Source organism: Hyperolius riggenbachi, chromosome 2, assembly GCF_040937935.1.
Source record: "Hyperolius riggenbachi isolate aHypRig1 chromosome 2, aHypRig1.pri, whole genome shotgun sequence".
Lineage (NCBI taxonomy): Eukaryota > Metazoa > Chordata > Amphibia > Anura > Hyperoliidae > Hyperolius > Hyperolius riggenbachi.
In genome coordinates this window covers 351,395,549-351,421,582 of record NC_090647.1, presented here as the reverse complement: position 1 = coordinate 351,421,582, position 26,034 = coordinate 351,395,549, and the positions used below count along the sequence as shown (strand labels likewise).

Sequence of the window (26,034 nt, the reverse complement as noted above, 5' to 3'; positions counted from 1 at the left end):
GGGGATCTAAGGCTAATTTCTTATCAACAAAAACCGAAATTGCTGCTACTTGTACCTTAATTGTACTTAAGGCCAAACCCCTCTCAATTCCATCTTGTAAGAACTCAAGAATTGTCGGTAATTTATTGTCTAACTTTATTTCTCTTTTTCCAGTCTAAAAAAAAAAAAGTCTTCCAGTATTTAGAATAGATTCATCTGGTTACTTTCTCTCTGCGATTCAGAACCGTCTTGATCACTCTGTCTGACAGGCCCTTGGACTTCAGAACATCCCTTTCAGAAACCACGCTTTTAGATGCAAATTTGGAACATGTACCCATCTGTGTTCCTCTTGATCTAAAAGTAATTCCTCCTGAGGGAGGAGTAAAGGATCTTTTTTCAGCATTTTAAGTAACAACGGGTACCATGATCGTTTTGGCCAATCTGGTACTATTAATATCAGAGTCATTCTGGACAGTTTCAACTTCTGTAATACAAGAGGAATCAAGGGGATTGGTGGAAAAGCATATGCTTTGCTGAAGATCCAATCTTGGGCCAACGCATCTATTGCACATGCTCCCTTCGGATCCAGAGAGAAAAACCTTCTGCACTGAGAGTTTGTCGGATTGGCAAAAAGGTCCATTTTGGGCCACCCCCATCTGGCCGTTATCATTCTGAATACTTCTGGGTTGAGCATCAGCTCGGAATTTGACAGTCCTTGTCTGCTTAGAAGGTCGGCCATTCGATTTAATGTCCCTTTCAGATGGACTGCTGTTAGCGATAGCAGATTCAGCTCTGCCCAATCTAAGATCTTCAGTGACACTTCTAGGAGTTTTCTGGACCTTGTCCCTCCTTGTTTGTTCAGATAGGCTACTACTGTTATGTTGTCTGAACGAACCTGAAGATGATGCCCCTTTAGACACTCTGATGCTTGTAATAGGGCCATCTGAACTGCCTTCATTTCTCTGAAGTTGGATGACTCTTTCCTTACTGGGTCTGTCCATGACCCTTGCAGGTATAGTCCGTCCACATGGGCTCCCCAGCCCATCAAACTTGCGTCTGTTATAATCTTTGATGGGGGAGACCTCCATAGTCTTTCTAACTGAAGATTTTTTATATCTATCCACCAAGACAGTGATTCCTTTACCCAGGTTGGTATTGATAACACGCTTTCTAAATCGCCCTGATTTCTGTTCCAGTTTTCCAGTAGCCAGTTCTGGAGAACTCTTACCTCAGCCATTGCCCAATCTACTGCTGGTGCTGTTGAGGTTAGTAGACCCACTATACTAATGCACTGCCGTACTGAGATGGCGTCTGCCTCTAGAAGGCTGACTATTGTCGACTGTACTTTTGTGACCTTGTCCTCTGGCAAGAACAGTCTTTGAAGGGGTGAATTTATTATGAACCCCAAAAATTTGATCACCTGGGATGGATCCAGATGTGACTTTTGGCAATTTACTAACCAACCCAGGGTTTCTAACTGACCTAACACCCTCTTCAGATCTCTTTGAAGCAGTACCGCATTGTCTGCTAGAACTAATAGATCGTCCAGATAAGGGATTATTATAATGTTCTGGAGATGAAGATTCCCTACCACCTCTGCCATTACTTTCGTAAACACTCTTGGTGCTGAAGATATTCCGAAAGGAAAGCACGAGAATTGATAATGCAGCACCCCACTGTCTCCTTGTACACTGAATCTTAGGTACTTTTGAGACTCCATTCTGATTGGGATGTGCCAATAAGCGTCTGTCAGATCTATGTTCACCATAAACACGTCTGCATTCAGTAAGTTCCTCATCGTATACACAGTTTCCATTCTGAACTTTTCGTAGACAATAAAGGGGTTCAGTGGTTTTAAGTTCAGAATCATTCTGAATTTTCCTGTTGGCTTTTTGATCAGAAAAATTTGAGAATAGAACCCTCGGTTTCTTTCCTGAGGTAGTACCTCTTTTATGACATTTCTGTCCATCATGTCTCTCAGTAATTCCTGTAATGCCATCCTGGCTTCTCTGTCTTTCGGCATTAAAGTCTTCACAAATCTCACCGGGGGCTTTTTTATGAATCTTATCTTTTACCCGTCTTTTATTAGGTCTAAAATGAATTGATTCGAGGTTATCTTTCTCCACTCTGGATAAAAGCGAGATAACCTGCCCCCTACCTTCAGCCTGGCGTCACTGGTGCTTGCTTTGGGGCTCCGCTGGCTTATGCAGCGGAGTCCTCTAAAAGTGGCCATACACTGGCCCGATTTGCGGCAGTTTCGACAGCAGATTCGATCACTGGGATCGAATCTGCTGCCAATCGTTTGCGCAACACGCACCCGCCGATCCGATTTCCTCCCGAAATCGGATCGGTCCGTCGATCGCGCCGTGCGGGAAATTACCCTCGATCGCCCGAGGGTAGGGAGCGCGTCGCTAGCGGCGGCCGATCCGATCAGGTATACATTACCTGAGGCTGGCTCCCGGGCATCCCGTCCGTCACTGCTCCCGTCATGGCACCTCCGGCATCCTCGTATAACTTCCGCTGTCATGCCAGTGACAGCGGAAGTACAACTAGAGGGCGCTCTATTTGAACTTCCGCTGTCACTGGTGTGTTAGCTTAAGTTCTATGCGGATGCCGGAGCCGGAGGTGCCACATGACGGGGACATCACGCCCGGGAGCCAGCCTCAGGTAATGTATACCGGCGGGGGAAGCGGCGGCAGCACCACCACAACAGATTGTGATCGGTTTCAGGCTGAAATCGATTCACAATCTGTTTGCAGGAAAGGCAGCCATACGATCCCTCTCTGATCAGATTCGATCAGATAGGGATCTGTCAGCTGGTCGATCTGATGGCACATCGACCAGTGTATGGCTGCCTTTAGGCTCTTCCTTATCAATTGACCAAGTCCTTTTTTGGACCCTTTATCTCTCGCCTGGTTATTGTGGCGAAAAAAGGGCCTATTCGACTTGAATTTCTTTTTCTTCGGAAAGGATAATTTCCTGCTTGCCGTCTTCTCCAAGACTTCTTGGAGCTGAGGGACAAATAACAGATCCCCCATAAAGGGTAGATTACATGCCTTAGACTTGGACAATTGGCTACCGTCCCATGTCTTGAGCCACAGATTTCTGCGAGCATTATCAACTAGTGCTGTTGTCTTGTTGCTGTAACTCTTAGTGACTCTGTTGAAGCATCAGTAACATAATTAGATTTTTTAACGACACTAATAGCTTCTAAAATGTCCTTTTTAGGAGCATAAGTTTTGACTCATTCTTCCACCCTCTCTATCAATAATAAAGTGGTCCTAGAGACACAGGTGGTGGCTGCAGCAGGCTTAAAGTTAGTTACTGCTGCTGTATAAGCTTTTTTAAGTGACAAATCAATTTTCTTGTCTGCTGGGTCTTTAAGGAAACCCAAATCCTCAAAAGCAAGTTCATTCTCCCTATTCATTAGACTAAACGCTGCATCTAACTTGGGACAACCTTCCCATAGTTTTGCATCTTCTTCTGAAAAAGGGGAATCTCTTTCTAAACCCTCTGGAAATAAAAAGTTTTTCTCTGGGTATTTCCATTGGGTATTAATTAGGTTTTTTGTTGAGGGATGTACAGGAAAATGTAAATGTGGTGTGGGATCCATACCAGAATATAACTTATCATGTATGGACACAGGAGCGGGAGTGGTCTGATTAATATTCAAGGTAGTGTGAATGGCCCGCACTAATTCATCAGTCTCTTCCACCGGAAATCTGAATCTTGAAAACATAGGTTTCTTATCCGTATCACTTTGATCTGACATATCCTGTGATAAATCCCTGTTAACCTGTCCTCCAGGAAGAACATCCTGTATTTCCTCTTCTTCATCTGAAGAAATTAAACGTCTTGTAGTCTTTACAAGAGCTTTTCTCGGCTTAGGATTCTCCTTGAGAATAACTGCCACAGGAGGTACCACAGGAGCTGACCCTGTAGGCAGATTTTCCCTGAATGCTCTAAATGTCTCTACCATTTCATGCCTCATGGTAGTCAAACTCTTTGCAGGAGGCAGTATTCTCTTCATTTACTTTGTAATACATCCTTGGCAAGATGCTTTGGTCCAGCTAGTTGGTAAAACAACCTTACAGACAAGGCAACTCCTGGACCTGTTAGAGCTATCGGATAAGTCCGAAGTCTCCTGAAAAACATATGAAGAGAATAATACCAGGAGATTAATTACTAGAATTCATTAAAGCCTGTAATTAATCACATAAATCCTTTCCTGAACGGATGTGATGTTTATTCATATATACACTGTATATATACTGAGCTGTTTACCATAAAAAAAAAAAGAATATCATATTATCTGTAAAAAAAAGCTTAAGTACAGCAATCAGACAGATAATTTAGGATGCATACCAACTCAAGTGCAGCTCATCTAGACAAAATGTAGATGCATCCAGTTGCTAAAATATATTGCAGGAAAGAGGAGAATTTTTTTTTTTTTTTTTTTTTTAACTTAATATATTTGGTGATACTGCACCAATAATCCCTGATTCCTGCAAAGAAGGAAAAACATCCAACATTATATGCAGCTGACCCAGTAACCAGCTCACTCCACACAATGAATGCACCATGTAGTTAACATTCATTCAGGTAGCTATGCAACAATTACTTATGCAAAACACATTGAGCTGCACAAAAAACAAACAATCAGTCACATGTGAACTAATGCTTTTCTGAACTATCAGAACTTTTACCATACTTAAACTGGTAACAAACATATTGCTCTATTTAAGTAATCAAATCACAAAGTAGTCTAAAATGCTTTTTCTGATCTATTAATTAAACTTAAGATCAGTGCAGTTATCCATGTTTAACTGGTTTTAAACAACAATGTGCCACCACAAAAAGACAGCTTCAGCAAATATCCTTGATCTAGCCACTGTCATTAATATGCTGACTTAATACATCTAAGCAGCATAATCAAACCTCAGGCCAGTGCGGCGACCAGTCAGACCGTGATCAGACGCGGCTCCCCGCAAGATCTCTGCCGGCTTACCTGATCCTGAAGTTTTCGTGCGTCCATCCTCGGCAAAGGCCAAACGCTAAGTGCCACGAGGAACGCACACAACGCTGTTTTGCAGCCACGCAAATGCGGAAGTGCCGTCACTCGTCGGCGGAAGTACCGCTAGACTGGGGGCAAAGCCATCCTTCCTCCGTGCAGAGTTGACATTCCCCCACCGCTGCGTCCAGGACCTCCGTCAGGGCTGCACTGCGCTGTCCTCCCTCTAGCACGCACAGCCGCTCAGGTGGCTGCTAGAGGGGGAAAAACCTGCTTAAGCAGGTAAGGAGCTTTCTGCTGCAACAAAGTTACCAACCCTCCAGGGTAGTGAAGCAGGCTCCTCCAGGGAACTATTACCGGCCTCAGCACTGCCAGGCTGCTGACCAGCTAGCTCCCCTTACAGAGCTCATGTTCCCAGGGAAGGAAACACACAACTGAGGTGTGGATACCTGGGAACAGATTTATAGAGCTCACGCTGGGAGTTTCCTGTTTCCGGGGGGCGGAGCCCAAGTCTCAATGTCACTGTCCTGGAGGGTTGGATGAAAAAAAATGATTTTTTTTACTTTCTGTGCTGACATTTTTCAAATTAAGTAAAATTTCTGTATACATTTTTGTCCAAATTTATTCTGCTACATGTCTTTGATAAAAAAAAAATTCCATTCAGTGTATATTTATTGGTTTGGGTAAAAGTTATAGCGGTTAAAAACTATGGTGCAAAAAGTGAATTTTCCCATATTGAAGCATCTCCGACTTTTCTGACCACCTGTCATGTTTCATGAGGTGCTAAAATTCCAGGATAGTATAAATACACCCCCCCCCCAAATGACCCCATTTTAGAAAGAAGACATCCCAAAGTATTCACTGAGAGGCATGGTGAGTTCATAGAAGATTTTATTTTTTGTCACAAGTTAGCGGAAAATGACAAAAAAAAAAAAAAAAGTTTCCATTTCTGATAACTTGTGACAACAACAAATGAAATCTGCCATGGACTCACCATGCCCCTTGAAGTGTCTACTTTCCAAAATGGGGTCATTTGTGGGGTGCGTTTACTGTCCTGGCATTTTGGGGGGTGCTAAATTGTAAGCACCCCTGTAAAGCCTAAAGGTGCTCATTGGACTTTGGGCCCCTTAGCGCAGTTAGGCAGCAAAAAAAAAAGTGCCACACATGTGGTATTGCCGTACTCAGGAGAAGTAGTATAATGTGTTTTGGGGTGTATTTTTTACACATACCCATGCTGGGTGGGAGAAATATCTCTGCAAATGACAATTTTTTGATATTTATTTTTTTACACACACACACACACACACACAAATTGTCCATTTACAGAAAGATTTCTCCCACCCAGCATGGGTATGTGTAAAAATACACCCCAAAACACATTATACTACTTCTGAGTACAGCGATGCCACATGTTTGGCACTTTTTTGCACCCTAACTGCGCTAAGGGGCCAAAAGTCCAATGAGTACCTTTAGGATTTCAAAGGTCGTTTTGAGACATTTGGTTTCAAGACTACGCCTCACGGTTTAGGGCCCCTAAAATGCCAGGGCAGTGTAGGAACCCCACAAGTGACCCCATTTTAGAAAGACAACACCACAAGGTATTCTGTTAGGAGTATGGTGAGTTCATAGAAGATTTTTTTTTGTCACAAAGTAGCGGAAATTGACACTTAGTGAAAAAAAAAAATCAATCAATTTCCGCTAACTTGTGACAAAAAATAAATTCTATGAACTCACCATACCCCTAACGGAATACCTTGGGGTGTCTTCTTTCTAAAATGGGGTCACTTGTGGGGTCCCTATACTGCCCTGGCATTTTAGGGGCCCTAAACCGTGAGGAGTAGTCTTGAACCCAAAGGTCTCAAAATGACCTGTGAAATCCTAAAGGTACTCATTGGACTTTGGGCCCCTTAGCGCAGTTTGGGTGCAAAAAAGTACCACACGTGGTATCTCTGCACTCAGGAGAAGTAGTAGAATGTGTTTTGGGGTGTATTTTTATACATACCCATGCTGGGTGGGAGAAATATCTCTGCTAATGACAATTTGATTTTTTTTTTTTTTTTTTTTTTTTTTATACACACAATTGTCTATTTACAGAGATATTACTCCCACCCATCTGGATGTTCTACAGCAGTGCTAGCAAAATATTCAGACGACAAATGAAACCAAAGTAGAGTTTGGACACACACACACACACACACACACACACACACACAATGACTTCACGAAAACAAGGCACAGCACAACATCAAAACCTCATCCCAATTGTGAAGTATGGTGGTGGGGGCATCATGGTTTGAAGCTGCTTTGCTGCATCAGGGCCTGGATGGATTGCTATCAAAGAAAAAATTAATTCCCAAGTTATCAAGACATTTTGCAGGAGAATGTAAGGCCATCTGTCCACCATCTGAAGCTCAGCAAAAAATAGGTGTTGCAACAGGACAATGACCCAAAGCATAGAAGTACCGTATATTCAGTCGTATAAGACGACTTTTTAAACCCTGAAAAATCTTCTGCAAAGTGGGGGGTCGTCTTATACACCGGGTTTCAAGTGCGGGGTGTCAGTATTTGCGCCAGGCAGTGCTTACCAGGTGCAGCAGCCTTGGCGAAAAGGTCCGCTCGTGTCCTGGGTCCCCCTATGTCCTCCACTGTCCCCCTGCGTCATCCATGTCCCGTGTGTTTTTCAATTCAAAGCTGCAGTACGATAGCAGCCACTCGCGTGGGTAACAGGGCAGCTTCCTGGTTCCGGGTCACCTGACTTGTGACGTGTGCGCTCCACAATTCAGTGCGTTTCTCTTCCTACGCACGTCACCAGTCCGGTGACCCAGAACCAGGAAGCTGCCCTGTTACCCACGCGAGCGGCTGCTCGCAAGTTGCTATCGTATTGCAGCTTTGAATTGAAACTGATTTTTTTAACGCAGGGGACACGGACATGGATGATGCAGGAGGACAGTGGAGGACATAGGGGGACCCTTCCGCCAAGGTAAGCTCTGCCTGGCACAAATACTAACACCCCGCATCTGACACCCAGTTCTTAAAAAGCACAGCCTGATCTCTTTTCCCTCCAATGGATGACTGCAGCACCCAGCAATATCTTATTTTTATCATTTTGATGTGAGGTGCAAAGGGTGTATACAGGGGTGGGGTCAGGAGGATGGAGGAGGAATGTTTTGAAGTGGGGTAGTCTTATACGCCGAGTATATCCCAAACTCTATATTTTAACTGGAAAAGTTAGGGGGTCGTCTTATACGCCCAGTCGTCTTATATGCTGGAATATATGGTAAACAAAATAGCTTCTATGAAAAAAAAAAAAATAATAAATATGCCTTCTGGAGTGGTCCAGTCAGAGTCCTGACCTCAACACAATAGAGATGCAATGGCATGACTTCAAGAAAGCGATTTACACCAGACATCCCAAGAATATTGCTGAACTTAAACAGTTCTGTAAAGAGGAATGGTCAAAAATTACTCCTGACCATTGTGCATGTCTGATCTGCATATACAGGAAAAGTTTGGTTGAAGTTACTGCTGCCAAAGGAGGTTCAACTAGTTAATAAATCCAAAAGTTCACATACCTTTTCCACCTGCACTGTGAATGTTTACATGGTGTGTTCAATAAAAACATGGAAATATTTAATTATTTGTGTGGTATTAGTTTAAGCAGACTGTGCTTGTCTATTGTTGTGACTTAGATGATCAGATCACATTTTATGACCAATTTGTGCAAACATCCATATAATTCCAAAGGGTTCACATACTTTTTATATTGTGACTGTATACACATATCAAGAGTTTGAAACCCAGTAACAATTTTGTTACAGTTTTCCCTTGTGCTTCCTGCCCACCTTGCCTGCAGCAAGCGACTCAAACTGCCACCTCAAGTTTTTAACCACTTGAGGACCACAGTCTTTTCGCCCCTTAAGGACCAGAGCCTTTTTTTCCATTCAGACCACTGCAGCTTTCACGGTTTATTGCTTGGTCATACAACCTCAGAATCAGAATCATCTTTATTGTCGCCAAGCACACCGATTGGTGAGCCCGGAATTGCTTGTGGTTCACATGGCAATGGCAGTTCAGGAACATATAACATATATAACATATGACAGAAATATAACGCCCGGCAGACATGAGCAAGGCAAAGCAAAACATACACGCAAATATATAGAGCAGCACAGTTAGAGTCTTGGGAGGGTCAGAATTTACAGCTTTGGGGGAGGGTTGCCCTGGGGGCTAGGGTGTCCCAGTGGTGGTAGTGGGGGGGGGGGGGGGTCTTGAGTTTAGTGAGTTCAACAGGTGGACTGCTTGGGGGAAGAAGGTGTTCATGTGTCTAGTGGTTTTGGTGGGGATGGATCTGAACCGGCGACCCAGTGGAAGGGGCTCAAAGTAGCGTCTGCCCGGGTGGGAGGGGTCAACTAGGATCTTGGAGGCCCTTGCCTTCATTCTCATGGAGTAGAGGAGATCTAGCGAGGGCAGGTGGGCGCCTATGATCTTTTCTGCTGCGTATATCACTCTGTGGAGTTTGTATTTATCCTTAGCAGTTGCGCCGGCATACCAGACGATGATGGAGCAGCAGAGGATGGATTCGATGGTCGAGGTGTAAAAGCTGGTAAGCAGTTCCCGTGACATGCCGAATTTCTTCAATTGGCGCAGGAAGAATAGCCTTTGCTGTGCTTTCTTCTGAGTTTTAGTAGTGTTCTGCTCCCATTTGAGGTCGCTTGTTAAGGTTGTGCCGAGGAACCGTACGCTTTGAACTCTGGAGACCTCAGACCCGTCGATGAACACAGGGAGGGGGGCAGGGGGGAGTTTCCGGAAGTCCACGATCAGTTCCACGGTCCTTGCCGTGTTGAGAACGAGATTGTTGTCCTTGCACCAACTACAGATCTTCGCAATTTCATTTCGATAGGGGTCCTCCCCGTTTCTGTCGATGAGGCCGATAGGCGTGGTATCGTCTGCGAATTTAATAACTTTGACGGAGTCGGAGGTCGAGGTGCATTTGTTGGTATACAGGGAGAACAGGAGTGGAGACAGCACGCAGCCCTGCGGTGCACCGACATTAGTGGTTCTCTCACTGGAGATGTGACTGCCAAGCTTGACCCGTTGGGTTCTGTTGGAGAGAAAGTCCTTTACCCACCTGCAGAGGGGGGGGGGGTCTACCCCGAGATGCGCAAGATTGTCGATCAGAATGTCAGGGCAGATGGTAATAAAAGCCGAGCTGAAGTCCAGGAAAAGGACCCTAGCGTAGGCCCCTGGTATGTCAAGGTGTTCCAAGATATATGCTAGGCTGTCATTGATGGCATCGTCAACTGATCGGTTTTCCCTGTAGGCAAACTGGTGTGGTTCGAGGAGGGTGCTACCACCTAAATTAATTTTACTTCCTTTTCTTGTCACTAATACAGCTTTCTTTTGGTGCTATTTGATTGCTGCTGCGAGTTTTAGTTTTTATTATATTCATCAAAAAAAAGACATGAATTTTGTCAAAGAAATGACTTTTTTTAACTTTCTGTGCTGAGATTTTTCAAATAAAGTAAAATTTCCTATACATTTGAGTGCGAAAGTTATTCTGCTACATGTCTTTGATAAAAGAAAAAAAAAAAAAAAAAAAAAAAAAAAAAAGATTGTGAATATTTATTGGATTGGGTAAAAGTTTTAGCATTTACAAACTATGGTGCCAAAAGTGAATTTTCCCATTTTAAAGCATCTCTGACTTTTCTGACCACCTGTCATGTTTCATGAGGGCGTACGTTAAAAAGGGGCGCTGGGAAAAAAGGGCGCGGGGTTTTAAACGATAAGCATGGATAACGTTTAAAAATGTATTGTACTGTATTTCGTTTAAAATTAATGTTTTATAAAGTTATAAATCATTAAATAATGTGCATTAAATCGGCAATTGTAAAAACGTTAATCTTTCGTTTAAATAGTGAAACGTATAATAACGTTTAAAAAAAAAATTACTAAGTAACCCTCCCTGTACCTACCCCTAACCCCTAGACCCCCCTGTTAGTGCCTAAACCTAAGACCCCTCTGTTGGTGCCTAAACCTAAGACCCCTCTGTTGGTGCCTAAACCTAAGACCCCCCTGTTGGTGCCTAAACCTAAGACCCCCCTGTTGGTGCCTAAACCTAAGACCCCCCTGTTGGTGCCTAAACCTAAGACCCCCCTGTTGGTGCCTAAACCTAAGACCCCCCTGTTGGTGCCTAAACCTAAGACCCCCCTGTTGGTGCCTAAACCTAAGACCCCCCTGTTGGTGCCTAAACCTAAGACCCCCCTGTTGGTGCCTAAACCTAAGACCCCCCTGTTGGTGCCTAAACCTAAGACCCCCCTGTTGGTGCCTAAACCTAAGACCCCCCTGTTGGTGCCTAAACCTAAGACCCCCCTGTTGGTGCCTAAACCTAAGACCCCCCTGTTGGTGCCTAAACCTAAGACCCCCCTGTTGGTGCCTAAACCTAAGACCCCCCTGTTGGTGCCTAAACCTAAGACCCCCCTGTTGGTGCCTAAACCTAAGACCCCCCTGTTGGTGCCTAAACCTAAGACCCCCCTGTTGGTGCCTAAACCTAAGACCCCCCTGTTGGTGCCTAAACCTAAGACCCCCCTGTTGGTGCCTAAACCTAAGACACCCCCGTTGGTGCCTAAACCTAAGACCCCCCTGTGATAAGCATTAATAATGTTTCAAAAACATATTGTGCGGTTTTTTCGTTTAAAAATAATGTAAAAAAAATAAAATTGTACTGTTTTTCGTTTAAAAATAATATTAAAAAATGTATAAATCATTAAATAATGTGTAATCATGAGAAGCAGTAATAAAACATTAAGTCTCCGGGCGCCGCTTTTAAAACGTTATTTTTCTCCGGCGCCCTTTTTTCCTATCGGGCGCCCATTAATTGATATTTATTATGGGAGTGAATGGCGGCGCCCGATTTGTCCACTAGCCTCCTGCGCCCTTTTTTACTGTTACCTTCATGAGGTGCTAAAATTCCAGGATAGTATAAATACCCCCAAAATGACCCAATTTTGGAAAGACATCCCAAAGTATTCAGTGAGAGGCATGGTGAGTTCATAGAAGATTTTATTTTTTGTCACAAGTTAGCGGAAAATGACACTTTGTGACCAAAAAAAAATATAAAAAAAAAGGTTTCCATTTCTAACTTGCGACAAAAAAAAAAAAAAAAAAAATGAAATCTGCCACGGACTTACTATGCTCCTCTCTGAATACCTTGAAGTGTCTACTTTCCAAAATGGGGTCATTTGTGGGGTGAGTTCACTGTCCTGGCAGTTTGGGGGTGCCTAATTGTAAGCACCCCTGTAAAACCTAAAAGTGCTCATTGGACTTTGGACCCCTTAGCGCAGTTAGGCTGCAAAAAAGTGCCACAAGTGGTATTGCCGTAGTATAATGTGTTTTGGGGTGTATTTTTTGCACATACTCATGCTGGGTGAGAGAAATATCTCCGTAAATGACTTTTTTTTTTTTTTTTTTTTTTTCCACACACACACACACACACACACACAATTGTCTATTTACAGAGATATTTCTCCCACTCAGCATGGGTATGTGTAAAAATACACCCCAAAACACATTATACTACTTCTGAGTACGGCGGTACCACATGTGTGGCACTTTTTTGCACCCCAAGTGCGTTAAGGGGCCCAAAGTCCAATGAGTACCTTTAGTATTTCACAGGTCATTTTGCGACATTTGGTTTCAAGACTATTCCTCACGGTTTAGAGCCCCTAAAATGCCAGGGCAGTATAGGAACGCCTCAAAAATTTGTCACAAGTTAGCGGAAATTGATTTTGGTTTTTTTTCACAAAGTGTCATTTTCCGCTAACTTGTGAAAAAAAAAAAAAAAAAAAAAAAAAAAATCTTCTATGAACTCACCATACACCTAACAGAATACCTTTGGGTGTCTTTCTAAAATGGGGTCATTTGTGGGGTTCCTATACTCCCCTGGCATTTTAGGGGCCCTAAACCGTGAGGAGTAGTCTTGAAACCAAATGTCGCAAAATGACCTGTGAAATCCTAAAGGTACTCATTGGACTTTGGGCCCCTTAGCGCACTTAGGGTGCAAAAAAGTGCCACACGTGGTACCGCCGTACTCAGGAGAAGTAGTATAATGTGTTTTGGGGTGTATTTTTACACATACCCATGCTGGGTGGGAGAAATACCTCTGTAAATGACAATTTGTTAATTTTTTTTTTCACACAATTGTCCATTTACAGAGAGATTTCTCCCACCCAGCATGGGTATGTGTAAAAATACACCCCAAAACACATTATACTACTTCTTCTGAGTACGGCGGTACCACATGTGACACTTTTTTGCAACCTAGGTGCGCTAAGGGGCCTAACGTCCTATTCACAGGTCATTTTGAGGCATTTGGATTCTAGACTACTCATCACGGTTTAGGGCCCCTAAAATGCCAGGGTAGTATAGGAACCCCACAAGTGACCCCATTTTAGAAAGAAGACACCCCAAGGTATTCTGTTAGGTGTATGGTGAGTTCATAAAAGATTTTATTTTTTGCTACAAGTTAGCGGAAATTGATACTTTGTGAAAAACACAAATCAATTTCCGCTAACTTGACAAAAAATAAAATCTTCTATGAACTCGTCATACACCTAACAGAATACCTTGGGGTGTCTTTTCTAAAATGGGGTCACTTGTGAGGTTCCTATACTGCCCTGGCATTTTACGGGCCCAAAACCGTGAGTAGTCTGGAAACCAAATGTCTCAAAATGACTGTTCAGGGGTATAAGCATCTGAAAATTTTGATGACAGGTGGTCTATGAGGGTGCAAATTTTGTGGAACCGGTCATAAGCAGCGTGGCCTCTTAGATGACAGGTTGTATTGGGCCTGATCTGATGGATAGGAGTGCTAGGGGTGTGACAGGACGTGATTGATGGGTGTCTCAGGGGGTGGTTAGAGGGGAAAATAGATGCAATCAATGCACTGGGGAGATGATCAGAAGGGGGTCTGAGGGGGATCTGAGGGTTTAGCCGAGTGATCAAGAGCCCACACGGGGCAAATTAGGGCCTGATCTGATGGGTAGGTGTGCTAGGGGGTGACAGGAGGTGATTGATGGGTGTCAAGGTGTGATTAGAGGGGGGGGGAAATAGATGCAAGCAATGCACTGGCGAGGTGATCAGGGCTGGGGTCTGAGGGCGTTCTGAGGGTGTGGGCGGGTGATTGGGTGCCCTAGGGGCAGATAGGGGTCTAATCTGATGGGTATCAGTAACAGGGGCTGATTGATGGGTGATCAGTGGGTGATTAGATGGCAGAACAGATGTAAACACTGCACTTGGGAGGTGATCTGATGTCGGATCTGCGGGCGATCTATTGGTGTGGGTGATCAGATTGCCCGCAAGGGGCAGGTTAGGGGCTGATTGATGGGTGGCAGTGACAGGGGGTGATTGATGGGTGGCAGTGACAGGGGGTGATTGATGGGTGGCAGTGACAGGGGGTGATTGATGGGTGGCAGTGACAGGGGGTGATTGATAGGTGATCAGTGGGTTATTACAGGGAAGAACAGATGTAAATAATGCACTGGCGAATTGATAAGGGGGGGGGGGGTCTAAGGGCAATCTAAGCATGTGGGCGGGTGATTAGGGTCTAATCTGATGGGTAACAGTGACAGGTGGTGATAGGGGGTGATTGATGGGTAATTAGTGGGTGTTTGGAGGAGAGATCAGATGTAAACACTGCACTTGGGAGGTGATCTGATGTCGGATCTGCGGGCGATCTATTGGTGTGGGTGGGTGATCAGATTGCCCGCAAGGGGCAGGTTAGAGGCTGATTGATGGGTGATTGACAGGTGATCAGTGGGTTATTACAGGCGGGATAGAGGCATACAGTACACGGGGGGGGGGGGGGTTGATCAGGAGGGAGTAGGGGGCAGTTTAGGGTTAAAAAAAAATAGCGTTGACAGAAAGTGACAGGGAGTGATTGATGGGTGATTGGGTGCTAACAGTGGTCTGGGGGGTGGGCAGGGGGGGTCTGAGGGGTGTGGTGGGCGATCAGGGGGGGAAATCAGTGTGCTTGGGTGCAGACTAGGGTGGCTGCAGCCTGCCCTGGTGGTCCCTCGGACACTGGGACCACCAGGGCAGGAGGCAGCCTGTATAATAGGCTTTGTATACATTACAAAGCCTATTATACACATCCATGGCGGCGATCGGGCAGCTAGTAACCCGCCCGCGCTTCTGAACGGCTGGCGGGTTACAGCGCGAGGAGGCGGAGCCAGTCGCCGGCGACTGATCGCGTCACGAATGACGAGATCGCCGCATAACCACGCCCGCCGCCGCCCATGCCAATGGGCGTATTGCGGTCGTTTAGGCCCGGTCTTTGCCGCCGCCCATCGGCTGGGGGTGGTCCTTAAGTGGTTTATTATTGAAACTGCAGTGACAAAGTGCAAGGAGTGTGTAAATGGAAATTAAGCAGAAGACTTCCTTTTCACACACCTCACAGCTTCCTCTTAATTAAAACTGTCACTTCAGACTTTGATAGGATAGGCAACAAAATGCAGGAAAATTGGTCTATTTGGCAACCGGATTAGAAACGGTAACATTTGTATACTTTATATACATAAGTACTGTCTGAAGGCGTTTGTGTGTGTGAAGTTCCCACAAGTTTATGTTCTACATTTTTCATGGTTGGCAAGTATAAATAGGAGACTAAAAGGTGGCCATACACTTATAGATTTGCAGCAGATTCGACCATCAAACAGATTTCTGTCAAGTCAAATCTGACAGGAATCTGATGTGTGCCACACACTAGGAACAGATTTCCAATAGATTTCAGAATGAAATCTATTGGAAATCGATCTAAATACATTATTGGATCATTAGATCCAATGCAACTCTATGGGCCATCGATCTGCTGCCAGCAGCACATCGACCTAGATCTTCCATCGGAAGATCGGATTTTCCATCGAAAATCGGCTGCAAATCGATCGAATGGGGAATTTGATAGAATATATTTTTGATCGATTCTATAGAATCGATCAATGAAATCGACCAGTGTATGGGCCCCTTTAGACTTTGGGCTCGTTTCCATATGCGCACTTTCAGCCGCGCTTATGGAAACACAATTGCAGGGGCATCAGAGAGTGCATGGACTGCACTCTGTTATTTCCATACATGCGCTACGATTCATCACTGAATAGCAGTGCATGGCTGCCTGCAATTTCGGGCAATTACGTCCATGACCCCATTCATTGTAATGAATGGGATCGCAAGCTACACCTCCGGGGGAGTCAAGTGCAATGGAAAGCGCTTCTGGGATGCACTAATGGAAACAAGCCCATACTTAGTTTGTTCATTTGATGCAGCTTTTGCTGAGAAATTCCCACTGGCAAAGTCGCATGATCCAGAGCTTTATGCACAAAGTATGCCAGAAGAGTGGGCATAGCCTATAAAAAGTCTCCATTTCCACGTGCCACAGCCCCCATTCCATGGACAGTCCCTCTCCTTCCATGTACAACTCCCCTGAGTGGCAGCTCCCACCTTCCATCTGTTGCTGCCTACTGGTAGTCTCCTATTCCATTTGCAGCCCCCCCCCCCCCCCCCAATGAAAACTAACTACTATTTCAGGTCCAGCAGCCCTGTGTCAGCAGTTCTCCTAGATCACAGCCTCTAATTACTGTATTTTATATACTAGAAGATGGTCTATGGCTGTAATAGCCACCTCTTCCAACAGCAGTAAAGAGAGAGGAGGAAAGGGGTGCAAGAAGTACATCCCTTCCTATGAGGCACCATAAGCCCCAGCATCGCGTCATTAGACCTTTAGGAGTACAGGGAGAGAAGGTAGACTGATGTCCCAAACCATTTTCAAACATTTGAATTTATTTCATTTCTCAATGATGATGGTATATTTAAGGGGACGCAATTGAAAAGCTTTGGAAAATATGCATGACTTCACTATGCTGGCTATGCAAATGACATGGTTTATGAAAGACAATGGCAGCCTCTATATTATTCTCACTTCAGGTATCCTCTGCTGAATGAGGACAAAAATAGATTTCTCAATTGCTAAGAAATTGCTCAATTTAAAAACGGAACTGCCACCTTCCTCATTCAGAAATACAGCCTATGGGAGACTCAAAGAAATGGTCTGAAGAAAAATATATATTTTGTCAGTGTATGTGAAATGCATTGTCCCACAGCTGACTATTTTTTATAGGACTTAAAACCCAAAAGGGCAACAAGATAATGCACAATTTTAACAAAATATACTGCACACAATATGAACAGGATAGCAGTGAGCTTGGCTACAAACTGCAAAAACAAACCTTCCTCATGTTTTATCCAGCAACAGAAACCCAGCATAATTTGTTACCTGCAGAGTGGTTGTCTTCATAGAGACTACAGCAGTCTCCAAAATAAAGGAAAGCTTCTAAATATCTTTCATTAATCTGTAGCAAACAAGTAGAAAAGTTGCCAGCGATTGTGCCACTCATGACTTCCCAAAAGGAAACATGTTTTCAGAGCAGGGGGAGGGAAGGGCGGGGATGCAATGCAAGCCGGAGAAAAGAAAATATGAGTCACTCAGGACCGTTATATGCAGAGGGAAGCTGAAGCTCACAGCAGAGATAGGAGAAGCAAAAAAAGCCACAAAACAGCCACCACTTCCACTGGCAAACATTAGAACTAAAGCACTGCACAGCTATACATTCACACATCATCCACAATCTGATTTTAAACGGACAAGGATTTTCCAACTTGTGTTTACCTCTGTTTTCCTCTCAAGATTCTTGCACGATTCCAATTAAGGCCCAAGTACATACTGCTAAAAGTTTTCCAGCCCCTGCTCTAACTTCGTTAACTAGAGCAAATAGCTGCAGGGAAAAGCAACGCATACAGTCCAAACAACTTTTTACGGCTGCAAATCACTGTTATGTAATGTCTGGGAGCTCAGCTTTAGCTTCTGTTTCTGAGAGATTCTAGTGCCCCCGAATACCCTTCTTCAATCAATACTTAGATTGAAAGCAGAGAAATGCAGACAAGACAGGATTCAGCAGCTGTTGCCTACTTCAAAGTGCAAGGAGTAAAAACAAGAGGGGGACGATACATATGAAGCTGGTAAACTGTTAAACAGAGGTTTTGCTGATATAATTAAGTCTTTAAATAATGCGGACATCTTTACAGTGTATACAACTAACTGTCCGGAGGAGCTCACAATCTAATCCCTGCCATATGACTTTTTTGGGGGGACCAATTAACCACTCTCCTTACCCTGGGGTTTTCCCCCTTAAAAACCAGAGCAGTTTTCTACATTTCACACTCCTCCCATTTATTAGCCAATAATTATCACTACATACATATCACACATAACTGAGCTATACCTTGTTTTTTTCGCCCCCAATTATGCTCTCTTTGGGTGGTACTTTTCTCTAAGAACCCACATGTTTTATTTGCACATTTGTCCTGGTTATTACAACATTTAAAATTACAGTCCTAGTACAATGTATGGCGACAAATTTAGAAATAAAGGTGCATTTTTTTAATTTTTTTTGTTCAATTTTTCCCCCTCTATTATTTTCAAGATTAGGTGAAAGCTCTACTTTGTGATCCTCCATGCTGCCCGATCGCAGCATGGAGGGGGGGGGGGGGTAATTATAGGGGATCGGGCAGGGGTATCTGACACCTGGGAGGGGATCCTTCATTAGTGTAGAGGGAGAAGGTTGATGAGCCCAGGCACGTGCGCTGTGCTCATTCCGTCCTTGTTCACATGGCGTGTCCGTCCGCGGTGGGTTTATTTTGAGACTTTTTGTTTCCGATTCCCGGCGCTTGGGTGGGCGATTCTTTCTTGTGGTTAGCGATGTCCGACGTGTTTTTCCCGAGCGTTTTGGTAATTCACTCCCTGACGCAAGTCAGGAAGTGAACTCTGATCTGGACAAGAATAAATACTATGTATTAATTCTTAAAAACGTGAACACAATAGCTCCACAAAGCGGTTTTGTGAGTGTGTTGTGTTTTTCCTATACCTTCCGTTGAGATGGCTCGAGCACCGCTCATCTAAATGGATTGGAAACGAACCGCTTAGATATGAACTCTCATAGATAATCATGGTGTAAGCACTTTCAGGGCGATTTTGAAAAATTGCTCGCACTTAAAAAAAAAAAAAAAATACCTGCAGTGTGAACAAGCTCTTAAAGTGGCCAACCTATATTCACGTTGTGTTGCTTTCAGGAGCTACTTACAATGATGTGAATATACTGTAGGTAGGATGTTAAGTGGTTAAACTAGGTGTATACTTTTTAAGATATGGGAGGAAACCAGATTAACCAAAGGAAACCCAAGTAAAACACAGGGAGAACATATTACTATTATTATTATTATTATTTAGTACTTATATAGCACCAACATCTTCTGCAGCGCTGTACAGTGTGTATAGTCTTGTTGCTTAACTGTCCCTTAGAAGGGATCACAATCTAATCCCAACCATAGTCATAGGTCTACGTATGTTTTGTGTAGTGTATGTATTGTAGTATAGGGCCAATTTTAGGGGGAAGCCAATTAACTTACAGTGATGTAAAAAACTATATGCCCCCTTCCTGATTTCTTATTCTTTTGCATGTTTGTCACACGTAAAGAGACTCCGTAACAAAAATTGCATCCTATTTTTTTATCATCCTACAAGTTCCAAAAGCTATTCTAATGTGTTCTGGCTTACTGCAGCACTTTCTGCTATCACAGTCTCTGTAATAAATCAATGTATCTTTCCCTTGTCAGACTTGTCAGCCTGTGTCTGGAAGGCTGCCAAGTTCTTCAGTGTTGTGGTTCTGCTATGAATTCCCCCTTCCATGCCCCTTTATGCACACTGCCTGTGTATTATTTAGATTAGAGCAGCTTCTATCTTCTCTCTTATCTTTTACAAGCTGGATAAATCGTCCTCTGAGCTGGCTGGGCTTTCACATACTGAAGAATTACAGACAAGGGCAAAGCTGTTTGCAGGAGAAAAAAAAGAGCAGCCTGAAACTTCAGTGCATGAGAACTGCAGGGAGAAAGAAACACAAATGATCTCTTGAGATTCAAAAGGAAGGCTGTATACAGCCTGCTTGTGTATGGTTGTATTTTCTATGTGTGGACATACTATACATCAACCTACTTCCTGTTTTGGTGGCCATTTTGTTTATAAACAAACTTTTTAAAACTGTTTTTAACCACTTTTAATGCGGCGAGGAGCGGCGAAATTGTGACAGAGGGTAATAGGAGATGTCCCCTAACGCACTGGTATGTTTACTTTTGTGCGATTTTAACAATACAGATTCTCTTTAAATGTTTCTGCTCATCAAAAACCATTAATTAAATAACTTAACTGTGGTTTATCACACCCGAGTTCAATTTCTGTAGTCACCCCCAGGCCTAATTACTGCCACACCTGTTTCAATCAAGAAATCCCTTAAATATGAGCTGACACAGAAGTAGACCAAAAGCACCTCAAAAGCTAGACAACATGCCAAGATCCAAAGAAATTCAGGAACAAATGAGAACAAAAGTATCTGATAGATATCATTCTGGTAAAGGTTATAAAGTTATTTCTAAAGCTTTGGGACTCCAGTGAACCACAGTGAGAGGCATTATCCACAAATGGCAAAAACATGGAACAGTGATGAACCTTCCCAGGAGTGGCCGGCCGACCAAAATTACCCCAAGAGCGCAGAGAAAACTCATCCGAGGCGCCAAAAAAGATCACAGGACAACATCTAAAGAACTGCAGGCCTCACTTGCCTCAATTAAGGTCAATGTTAAGGTCAATGACTCCACCATAACAAAGAGGCAGATATCCAAGGCACAAACCACTTTTAAGCAAAAACATTAAAGGCTCGTCTCAATTTTGCTAAAAAAAAAAAAACATCTCAATGATTGCCAAGACTTTTAGGAAAATACCTTGTGGACCGACGAGACAAAAGTTGAACTTTTTGGAAGGTACGTGTACTGTTACATCTGGCGTAGAAGTAACACAGCATTTCAGCAAAAGAACATCATACCAACAGTAAAATATGGTGGTGGTAGTGTGATGGTCTGGGGTTGTTTTGCTGCTTCAGGACCTGGAAGGCTTGCTGTGATAGATGGAACCATGAATTCTACTGTCTACCAAAAAATCCTGAAGGAGAATGTCCGGCCATCTGTTCGTCAACTCAAGCTGAATCGATCTTTGGTGCTGCAGCAGGCCAATGACCCAAAACACACCAGCAAATCCACCTCTGAATGGCTGAAGAAAAACAAAATGAAGACTTTGGAGTGGCCTAGTCAAAGTCCTGACCTGAATCCTATTGAGATGTTGTGGCATGACCTTAAAAATGAGGTTCATGCTAGAAAACCCTCAAATAAAGCTGAATTACAACAATTCTGCAAAGATGAGTGGGCCAAAATTCCTCCAGAGCGCTGTAAAAGACTCGTTGCAAGTTATCGCAAACGCAAAGGGTGGCCCAACCAGTTATTAGGTTCAGGGGGCAATTTCTTTTTCAAACGGGGCCATGTAGGTTTTGAGTTTTTTTCTAACTAAATAATAAAAACCATCATTTAAAACTGCATTTTCTGTTCAATTATGTTATCTTTGACTAATAGTTAAATGTTTCTGCTCATCAAAAACCGTTAAGTGTGACAAACATGCAAAAGAATAAGAAATCAGGAAGGAGGCAAATAGTTTTTCACATCACTGTATCTGCATTTTTTTGGTATGAGGGAGGAAACCCTCAAAACACGGGAAGAACATACAACCTCCGTGCAGATGGTGCCCTAGTTGGGATTTGAACCGGGGAGCCAGCGCTGCAACCATGCTGCCTATACAAACCCAATGTGGCCTTACCTAGACCTCAACTGGGGACTCAGCACTGCAAGGTAATAGTGCTATCCACTACACCCCCTTGCCAACCAGTATAACATAACAGATTCTGTTGAACAGAACAATAGTAAGATACCGAATATACATACACAAGTATACCTGCTCTGCAGTAACTGGCTTGTTGACTCCTAACTGACCAAGGTACTTTATTTTAATTTATTTAATATAGCAAATCAATGAGCATATAAACCCATGAAAACAAGTTGTGCCACTGGCTAGCTACATTAGAATAAAAGTATAAAGTAGGTATTTAAACAAGAGCTAAAGTAGCACATAGAAGTGTGAAATTGACACAAATGTCAGGCACTGTTTGATAACCAAACAATTGTAATAGATATTCCAACAATGTCTAAAGAAAACATAACTAGCAGAACTGGATTTGATGTCTGTATAGAAACCTTTGTTGGTATAGGTGAAACCGCATAATTCACAATTTCACATACAGAAATCAGTTTTGATGGAACGTACAGAGAGACTGTTCAAATCTAAAAACGAAATCGCTGACTGCCGCAACTTGATTTTTTTCACCCCTCTAGGCGTTCCACTGCGTGTTACGATTTTGTGCACAATGCTTTTGTAAGCGGTTTTGCAGAGCGGTTTTTTCACTGCCTGACGTCAGTCAGGAAGTGAACTCTTTGACCCGGAAAAGAATAAATACAATGTATTTATTCCGAAAATCACGAATGCAGTCGCCGCACAAATAGATTTTGTGAGCGTTTAGCGCTCTTTCTATACCTTCCATTAGACCAAAATCGCTCCAAAAATGGTATAGGCACAAAGCTGATGAAACGCGCTGAGATGAAACTTCATAGATTCATTGCACAAGCGTTTTGTGGGCGATTTTGAAAATTGCCTGCGCTTGAAAAAAGGCTTAAAACGCCCTAGATGTGAACAAGCCCTAAGGCCTGGTTCACATTGGTAGTTGTTCACACTGGTAGCTGTTTAGAAAATTAATCATGCCTATTAAGTGCCTATTTGGAGAAACAGTCGGAAATGCCAAAGCACCCTATACAAGTAAGATGGTGTTTCCGAATGCTCGTCTGTTCCAACACTTTCAGTGTGCCCCCATAAAGATTGAATGCTTGTTACCTTGTGTGTTGGGGATATGTTACAAATGGTGTAATGCCCCTTGAATTCTTCTTCAGACTGATTGGCGGAGGTTCAGACTGATGGTGGCCTCGTTCACGTTACAGCGCAAATGCAGTGCATGTGTAAACGCTGTGGTAAGCCTATCTGCTCAGGATGTGAGCGGATGCATTTGTTCACACTGCGTTTACGTTGCAACCCGTGAGCTCACCTATCCCGCTGGTACTTCTACCACTGTTCTTTGTCTGCACCATCCCAGAGGCTTGTCCCGGGACAACAGGAAGCATGGGGCTTCCTGTTGGTTTGTATAAACACAAACACACACAAGCCTACCTAGCAACAAGGAGGATTTTCATTGGTCCACATGAACCAATGAGAATTCTCTGTTGCAGTCTGATTCCCAGTGGTTTCTTAGCAAACCAACAGGAAAGCCCTATACTTTCTGGTCACCTAGATGAGTAGGTATGTGAAGAAGAGGGACAGCAAAGCTGAATTGACAGGAAAAGTAGTTTTTTTCCTGCACACAGGATGCCTAGTAGGCTTGTATTGCATCAGATTTGAGCTAGCAGAAAAACGCAGCAGGTTCCATTTCACAGTTTAAGTACATGACATTGATAACATAGGATGCATTTACTGTCCGTTTTTGGGTTTAATTGCATTTGGTTAAACAGTGATTTCTCCTGAAGTGTGAATATCTCTTAACACAGCACTGAACCTAATTGGGAATGCATTTGAGAACACAGAGGACCCAAGAAAATGAACACAATCTGGATAGGGGGTTAAAAAAAAAAAAAAAAAAAGTAAAAATTGGCTTCCTATATGCAAAACTTCAAAGCCGTGATTAGACCAGGAATCCAAGTCATTGGCTGACTATTAAATATGCCCGATAATGGCTTAATATAGAACTACATGCTGATACAAACCAGAAGGCCAAAGTCAATGCACAAAATGTAATTTTGAATTGGAATTTATTATAACAAAAAGAACACAAAGACAGAATACCTGGAGCAGCTGGTGCGGTAGTGTTACTTCGAGCTCAGCCAGCCTGTGTGCTGGGTCCTCTTCATTTTCTGCTACATTTAAATCTTCTTCAGGAATTGTGTCCCATTTACCCTTATGGGCTACTAGATGATGAACAAGTTCATATTGCTCTGGCAGTGCCAGACTCACCAAAGTCTGCTTCCCATGCCTAAACCGGATTCGCCTCCTTTTACAAGTCTCTGTGTCACAGCATGAAGCAGCTGGCAGAAGATCACCCAAAATGGCATTGGCAACCTTGCTTCGGGCATTGCAGTTCTGTCCCAGAATAAAAATACAGGGTGAGCAGCGTACAGTCAGTTTCAAGTAATCTTCTTCTTGCCTTGGAAATGCAATGTTTTGTAGCTGGCCTGCAATAGAAAAATGAGAGGATGAATATCATGGCATAGTGGAAGAGGTCAGTTGCCATTAAAAGGGAAACTGAAGTGAGTTATATGGATGCTGCCATATTTATTCACTTTAAACAATACCAGTTTCCTAGTAGCCCTGCCAGACAGGCAGTCCTAGTATCAGTGTCTAAATCACACACCTAAAACAAGCATGCAGCTAATCTGGTCAGAAACATCTGATTTGCATGCTTGTTCAGGGTCTATTGCAAGGTTATGTTTCCACTAGAACTAGGCGAATCCACATAGAAAAAAGAAACGCTTGCAGATTCGCATGCTTATGCAAATTTTCTGTTTTTTCATGTGAATTCACATGCTTAAGCTTTTTTTCCCAGTCACCATTCATTACTATTGATTCCGCACGCGAAAACTTGTTACAGAGGCAGCCGATTTTTTTCATCTCTGGGGAAGGGAATTTTATCTGTAATGGAAACAGGCCCTTTGAAATACATTGGCGAATTTGCATGCATTATCTGCATGCAAATTCGCATAGCACAGTGGAAACAGGCTCTAAATGAATTAGAGGCAGAGGATATGCAGGATAGCCACTCTTTAAGATCAGTGTAGTTATAAAGGGGCGATCTAATTAAAGTGGCTATCACTGCATTGATTGTCTACTGCAATTATCCTTAAGTGCTGATGCGCAGCTCAGTTCATTGGAATGGACACTTGGACTGCATTAGGTCACCAGGAGCAACTGAAAAACCTGGACCTAAATTGAGCATGGTTCTTCACCTGCCCAGTTGCTTAAAACCTTAACTGAGAGGGATATGGATTTTTCCTTTTAAACAATACCAGTTGCCTGGCAGCCCTGCTGATCTAATTCACCAAAGTAGTGGCTGAATCACACACCTGAAACAAGCATGCAGCTAATCCAGTCTGACTTCAGTCAGAGCACCTGATCTGCATGTTTGTTCAGGGGCTATGGCTAATAGTATTAGAGACACAGAATCAGCAGGGCTGCCAGGCAACTGGTATTACTTTAAAACGAAAAATCCATATCCTTCTCAGTTTAGTGGATGAATCGATGTACAGAGGTGCCAGTAGGATAAAAGATACTAAAAGGTTTAACACATCTAGGTGGTGGACCAACCGACCTAAAACAGACACGATGCTGTCGATTAAAGTCAACGAAAATTTATTCACATACTCCAAGGAACACTGCGACGCGTTTCACGGGCATAAAACCCGCTTCTTCAGGCATTAAGCAATAGGCGTATCACACTATAAAATGACAGAGACATAAACCATATCAGGGAGCTGCAAAATGTATGCTATACACTTGTAAACGTAGATGTATATTTGTAATAGGGGGAGAAAGTCAAGTGGTAACGTAAGGGGTAATCTGGTGCATAATTAGTTGTTCTGTGTGTGAGAGGTGGGAGAAGGAGTGATTGTGGCCAGTATATTATGTGGGATATAGTAAGGAAAAAATGGCTGGGCTGGAGGTGGATAAGGGTCAAGGGGAGGGGGGAAACAAACCACAGCAAGTATTATGGTGTATAACTGTGGGGGATGGGAGATGCAAGAAGTGTATGATTATGGAAAAAAGTTGTTATGGACAAGTATTCGGTGGTTAAGGTATAAGACATCTCAGGGGATAATGTCTTTAAGTAAATAGAATATAGGCAGATATCACTTACCAGCTCTAGGTCCAGATAGGGCTTGGCACCTCTGTGCTCGTAAGCCCGCTCAGGACC

The 26,034-nt window shown here is 43.3% G+C and overlaps 1 protein-coding gene across 2 annotated transcripts in view; it reads right to left on the bottom strand.

Annotated features, from left to right (window-relative positions):
- The window catches only part of DSTYK (dual serine/threonine and tyrosine protein kinase), a 190,245-nt gene that overhangs the window by 129,452 nt on the left and 34,759 nt on the right, over positions 1-26,034 (bottom strand). For both annotated transcript variants that reach the window (XM_068269583.1, XM_068269584.1), the window contains exon 2: positions 23,913-24,298. In XM_068269583.1, the coding sequence (XP_068125684.1) occupies positions 23,913-24,298 (386 nt within the window). The remainder of the gene's footprint in view (positions 1-23,912; positions 24,299-26,034) is intronic.